General features: G+C 41.1%; 1 protein-coding gene across 1 annotated transcript in view; it reads right to left on the bottom strand.

Moving 5' to 3' along the window:
• Positions 1-252: 252 nt before the first annotated feature.
• The window catches only part of Flt1 (fms related receptor tyrosine kinase 1), a 173,323-nt gene continuing 167,575 nt past the window's right edge, over positions 253-6,000 (bottom strand). The window contains exons 29-30 of the mRNA XM_076872583.1: positions 3,892-3,986; positions 253-607 (exon numbers count right to left, since the gene is read on the bottom strand). Of these exons, the coding sequence (XP_076728698.1) occupies positions 421-607; positions 3,892-3,986 (282 nt within the window). The 3' untranslated portion in view covers positions 253-420. The remainder of the gene's footprint in view (positions 608-3,891; positions 3,987-6,000) is intronic.

Below are 6,000 nucleotides of genomic sequence, written 5' to 3'. Positions count from 1 at the left end.
TTACATGTCTTAGGCCTGCTAGAGGTCTTCTGAGACACTGGTTAGGTCAGCGCATGATCCCTCCAGTAAAGGACTGACCTAGTAGAGTCCAGTGATCTCCTGGAGTCCTCTTGTTTTGTGTGTCCTAAGGCTTCAGGGACTGGAGCAGGTAAGTCATTGGGCTTAGAAAGGGTTTCTCTAAGAGGAGTAACATGAGGATTGAGTAGTAGTGTTCTTGTCACTATTCTCTATCTGGGGTTACATTCTTGTTAGTTAAAAAAAAAAAAAAAAAAAAAAAAAGCACTATTAAAAGTCACAAAAAGCAGCTGGCTCCTGTGGAAAGGTAAAGGTGTAAACTCATATATGCATAATACTGGCAAAAGCTAGTTTTCTGAGAATGCAGGTACACTTGTGCTTCTAGAAAGAAGGTTGTGTCATGCATTAAGCAGGCGGGGTGGAGTATAACACCACGGAGTTGTAGTCTGGGGGTGGAGAGCAGCACAAATCCTCCTTTCCCAGCTCTGAGTTGTCATGCGCAGATCTGATATGTCCGCAGCTGGACAGGAAGAAGCCAGGCTTGGTGACATCGGAAAGCCCTGATTCCTTACTTTTACTGGTTACTCTCAAGCTAAAAAGAGAAAAGGAAAACAAATGTACAGAACAGGTTTCTCAAAATAAGACACTAGAAGCCACTCTCTTAGTGGGACATTTGTCCACATCTGTCCTAGAATTAATTAGGGAGGCCATCTAAGTTTCATCAGATTTTCTTTGTTCTAAAACTGCACACTAGTTCCCTCATGCCAGCTTGGTGTCACTGGGCAGAAGGAGAAATGCCAGTGGCTAAGGGTGTAATATATGATTAGTTAGTGTAAATCCATAATTCCAGGTAGAAAATAACTCCAAGACTTGGGTATTCTGAAGTCAAATAGTTTATATGATCAATGGGAAAAAAATGTCCTTTAACCTGACTTGCAAATAGCCACATCAAATCCAGGGAAACTGAATATCAGTTCATATGGCAAAAAATATGATTAAGCTCAGGTCTGTAGAGTGACACTTATCCAAGTGAGGCCCAAATACAGTCACATGGAGACAGAAGGAGATCATGACCACACAGGGAGGAGAAGTCCATGTGAAGATGGAGCTGAGAGGTTCAGCCACAAGCCAAGGAATGCCCCAAACCACCAGAAGCTGGAAGAGGCAAGGAATGGATTCTCCTCCACAGCCTGTGGAGGGAATTTGGCTGCCGATACCTTCGTACCTGTGGCCTCCAAAACTAAGAAAAAGTAAATTCCTTTATTTTTAAGCAACCACATTTGTGGTAATTTTTAAAATCATTTTAAGAAACAAAGAGCGTTACACACAAAAGTGGTACATCTGTCACATCTGTCTTTCTATTGTGCTTGTGTTCTAGAGGGAAAGCTTTTTAAATCACGAGGCTGTGTTTTACTAGCAAGGCTCCAGGGTCGTTCTGTAGGTTACATCCAGCCTAAGATGGATACAGGAGGAAGAGAAGCTTCTCTTATCTTCATATTTTAATTTTTTGTTGTCATTTAACAGGAGCAGGACCAAGAAGAGAACCTTGTGAATGGCTGGTCTGGAGGAGCACATCTGTGTTCTCAGAGAACAGAACACAAATTATGGTTTTGTTTTCTTCAACAAAAGTCAAGAAAAAAGTAGTCACCCACTTACTGATGTGTTCCAAAATAAGAAGAAGAAAAAAAGAACAGTATTTGACTTTCTCCTTATATCCATCCTTTCCTCATTGTGTCCTCTAATCTGCTGTCTCAGCTCTGGCACTTTTGTTGTGCTTTTACCTTAAAAGGAACAAGTATGCAGACATTTGTATGGAAATGTCCTTGTCTTTCCAACTGACTTGGTGAATTAAGCTAAGTATCCTATAGGGGGATTTGTCGTCATCTTTGCTTGGATTTAGATAACAGTTCAACACACTATAGCTCACGGGCAGGCCATCTGTTTTGTTTTGTTTCCTTCTAAACCAGAGCTTGATTACATATAATTTACATACTGCACAATTTACCTATGTTATGTGTGCAAATCAATGGTTTTCAGTCTTGTAGTTTGGATTTTTAATGGCCCCCAAAGGTCCATGTGCTAAATGGCTGGTCCCCAGGGTAGTGCTACTTGGAGATGGTGAAACCTTCAGGAGGTAGGGCTTAGTGGGAGGTCCTTAAGTCACAGGGGACATGACCTCAAAAGGGACTGTGGAACTCTGGCCCCTTCTCTTTCTCTCTTTGTTCTTGGCCATGAGGCAAGCAGTTTGCACCACCACAAGCTTCCAGCCATCACATCTGACACTCCCATCTGAGGCTCAAAGCAATGGGTCTGCCTGATCTTAGGCTGGAATATGCAAAACCAGGAGCCAAAATAATCCTTTTCTAAGTTAGTTATCTCAGTCAGGTATTTTGTTATAGTAATGTGAAGCTAACAAGTATATACACAAATTGTGCAACCACCAACACAATTCTGGAACATTTGGACACTCTCCAAAACCGAGATCCATTAGTAGTCTCTCCTCTCCTTCCATACCACCAGGCTTGGCAACCACAGGTCTACTTTTTGTCTCTAGATTTGCCTACTCTGGGCATTAATGTAAAAGGAACTATATAAGACATAATATTTTATGAATAGGTTCTTCTATTTAGCATAATATTTTCAAGGTTCATCCATACTATAGTATGTATTAGTACCTTATACTTTTTATTGACAAGTACTATTCTATTGTATAGATATACCTCATTTTATTTATCCATAAATTGATGGGCATTTGGGTTGTTTCTACTTTTAGCTATTATGAATTATTATGTTGGGAAGATTTGTATATAAGTTTTTTGTGTGGGCATAAGTTTTCATTTCTCTTGGGTATATAATTAAAAGTGAAATTACTGCCTCATTTGGATAACTGTTTAACCTTCTGAGCAACTACTAACCTGTAAGAACATTATCCCAGTAATGTATAAGTGTTCTAATTTCTTCACATGTTTTGCAACAGACTTTTTGATTGCAGCTATCTTCAAAGGTGTCAAGTGATATCTCATGGTGGTTTTTATTTGCATTTCCTTGATGACTAATGATGTTGAGCATCTTCTCATGTATTCACGGTCACGCCTACTTGTTTATGTATTGTCTGTGGCTGCAGAACTGACCAGCTCACTATCTGGCCTTTGAGAAAAAGTCTGCTTGATCCCTGACTTAAGAGGAGTGGGTTCTGCCTTTAGGTGAAAGGGGCAGGCATTTGGGCCAGGAAAGGAGAGAATGTCTGCTTGGACAATCAGAGGTAGAGACTAGCATAGAGTTGCTGAAAAGACACCTATGACCAGTCGAGTAGAAAGCACAATCCCAAGCAATTCTGACAGTAATGGCCACAGTATGGAGGGGGAAACTGACTAAACAAGCCAGGGATCTGTGGAGAAATCTCAAGTGAGAAAAGAGTAACAAGATCAACAAGAAGTAGAAAGTCCTTATTTGGAAGGGCTGAGTTCTCAGAGTGGCATGTCTTAGGCCTGGCAGTAGTGGGACCTCTCTGGTACAAATCCTGCTATTCCAGGGAACAATGGGGGGTCATTGTTTCCTACTCCCATAAGCATGTTTCCACCTATACCCTCACAGCTGGGCTCAGGAACCTTCCCTCTAAGGCTCTGTGTTTCATGTGTTTTGCAGGAATTTTGTGAAAATTTTCCCCTCTTAAACACTAGCTTTCCTTCCTAGAGTCTGGTATGCATTTGCCCAATTTTATGGCCCCCTTTCTTGCCCTTTGGGGAAAAACAGCTTTCTGTTCAGGAAGGCAAGTAGTCTAGTCCTCAAATATCCCTCATTAAACCATCTTCCCTTGTATCTTCCTTTACCCTCCCCACATCAGTTGATGACATAAAAGGTGCTCGGCTTCCTTACTCAATCTTTAGTGAGGCCTTGGGTTTGCTGTCAGTCCAGGTGAAGCGTTTCAGCAAAGGGGAGGTCAGCAGAGTGCTACTGTCCAACTGGTAGTCCTAATGGGGAACAAATGAAGAAGGTTAAACACTTGCCTGGCCCAGAGCAGTCCACACTAAGTCTGGGGGATGATACTGGGATGTACCTCTGAGGTCACTCCAGGTGCTGCTCTTGGTCTCCACAATCCCTACCTATTGACACAAATCTACATATCAGCAACTACAAACTCATTTATAAGCAATGTCAATTCACAGTGGCTTTGAAGCCCTTCCTCCTGAAGGTAAAGTAAATAGACTTAAACAAAAGGAAAACTGCAGGTAACAGGTTAGCACTTGCCACAGGAAACTTTTATGTGAATTACATAGATATATTAAAACTAATTTTGGCAGATGATGGTTGGCTATGCATATGCTTTCATTTGGTGGTTACAATATGTAAAAAGTCTGGGAAATTATAAAGATATAGTTTGATTTCTTGAAGATTCTACAAAATTTTCAGACTTTCCTTGTTCATAGTTCCCAGTGATTAGATTTCATGGAGTTGTCTTTAGCATTGAGTTTTATGTAGACTCTTCATGACTATTAATATGGCATATTCTAGAAAACAGACTTCGTATCATGTTCCTAACTCCCCTGGGGCTCTTACTGAGTTGTGTTCACATCTTTATCAGTAAACACCTAAGCAAACAAGCAAACTGTCACAGTATAGCTATCACTGCTATATTAGGGTTAGTGTTAAAGTTGAGAAATCTCCCATGTTTTGCTCTGTATTGTTTTTCTGGACTTGCACCCTATGTACCAAGCAACAAAACAAAATTTTCATCTACGTTACCTTTGTGTTTTGCTAGTTAAAATTTAAATGTTTATATTTTTAAATCATCTTACCCTCAGTCTGGTGTGTTCAACATGTTTTTTTTGTGTGTGTGAGTGTGTGTGAGGGGTGGTACTAGAGATTGAACTCAGGGGCACTCGACCACTGAGCCACATCCCTAGCCATATTTTGTATTTTATTTAGAGAGATGGTCTCACTGAGTTGCTTAGTACCTCACTTTTTCTGAGGCTGGCTTTGAACTGGTGATCCTTCTGACTCAGCCTCCAGAGCTGCTGGGATTACAGGCATGTACCACTACATCCAGCAGGTTTTTGTGTTTTTTAATGTGACTGTGCTCGTCTCATAGCCACGTTGACTATGTGATGACATTTGAAAAACTTTCAAGTGTTGTTCTTCCAGGTCTTTGTGGAATACAATTATCATCAGCATTTCTCTAACTTTAATGTGTACAGGAATCTCCTGGGATCAGTGACAAGGTGGTATCTAACTCAGTGGGTGTGGATGGGTCCTGAGAGCCATTTCTGGCCTGCTTCTAGACTCTGGCACTGAGCTTGTTTGGAGATCACATTCAGAGTACTAGGATCTGCCCTGAGAGAAGTGCCATCCTGCCCAACCTTCCTCTCCTCTCCTTGTTCTCTCAACCTCACATCTAGGGCTTTGGAAAGAAGAGCTGGGAGAGGTTCTTGTTTGCAAGGCTGTCTTGGTTTTCTTCTCCCAGTGTGTCTGAGTAGGAACATGGCTGTTCAGCCTGCAGAACCTGGGAGGAAAAGGACCAAAAGCCTAGGTGGACTTCTTCTGGACTCAAAGCTGCTGCATCACAAGTTCTAGTCACTGACAACTAGGAGTTCCTCCACTACTTTCAAAGAAAGAATATATCATTAAGAGCCAAGATTCTGGGGCTGGGGCTGGGGTAGAGCGCTCAGTGGTAGAGCATGTGTGGGGCCCTGGGTTCGATCCTCAGCACCACATAAAGGTGGGTAAATAAAATAAAGGCATTTTGTCCAACTATACCTAAAAAAATAAATATTTTTTAAAAAAGGAGCCAAGATTCTTAGAAACACATGAAATTTTTAAGGGACTAAATTTCTACAAAAAAGGACTTAGGCCCTGGAGTGAATTATGGCTCATCTTCAAACCATGTAATTCACTTTCAAATTAGTTTTGCATAGCTAAGGCTGGTTGTCAGTCTCCCAAACACTGTCATGTTTTTTGTTTCTTTGTTTTGTTTTTTGTACTGAGAAT

This window comes from Callospermophilus lateralis, chromosome 12 (genome assembly GCF_048772815.1).
Source record: "Callospermophilus lateralis isolate mCalLat2 chromosome 12, mCalLat2.hap1, whole genome shotgun sequence".
Classification (NCBI taxonomy): domain Eukaryota; kingdom Metazoa; phylum Chordata; class Mammalia; order Rodentia; family Sciuridae; genus Callospermophilus; species Callospermophilus lateralis.
The sequence above is the reverse complement of the archived record's forward strand: the minus strand, read 5'-3'. Positions and strand labels throughout refer to the sequence as shown.